At 76.2% G+C, this 353-nt stretch overlaps 1 protein-coding gene across 1 annotated transcript in view; it reads left to right on the plus strand.

The window, feature by feature from the left end:
- Positions 1-120: 120 nt before the first annotated feature.
- ME1 (malic enzyme 1, NADP(+)-dependent, cytosolic) overlaps positions 121-353 on the plus strand; it is a 180,651-nt gene continuing 180,418 nt past the window's right edge. Inside the window, exon 1 of the mRNA XM_010565742.1 lies at positions 121-249. Within this exon, the coding sequence (XP_010564044.1) occupies positions 148-249 (102 nt within the window). The 5' untranslated portion in view covers positions 121-147. The remainder of the gene's footprint in view (positions 250-353) is intronic.

Below are 353 nucleotides of genomic sequence, written 5' to 3' on the forward strand. Positions count from 1 at the left end.
CGGCGGCGGCGCCTTGCCGCGGCTCTGCCCCCTCCCTCCCGGTAGGATCATCCCACCCCGCCGGGCGGTCACCTCAGCAGGAGGAGCCGCCGCTTCGCCTCCGCTCCCGCAGCGACCTGACGGCAGTGAGCCTCGCCTCTCCTCGCCATGCAAGCAGGGAAGGCAGCCGGGAGCCGGGACGCCGGCCGGCCCCTGCAGGCCACCATGAAGAGGGGCTACGACGTGCTCCGCGACCCTCACCTCAACAAGGTAAGGGCGGCCGGGCCAGGTGCGCCGCGGCGGCCCCGGTGGCCGGGCGCTGAGGGCGGGAGCCCCTTCCCTCCCCCCCGCCGGGGACGGAGAAGCCTTCCGCG

This window comes from Haliaeetus leucocephalus, unplaced genomic scaffold (genome assembly GCF_000737465.1).
Source record: "Haliaeetus leucocephalus isolate CR32 unplaced genomic scaffold, Haliaeetus_leucocephalus-4.0 Scaffold195, whole genome shotgun sequence".
NCBI lineage: Eukaryota > Metazoa > Chordata > Aves > Accipitriformes > Accipitridae > Haliaeetus > Haliaeetus leucocephalus.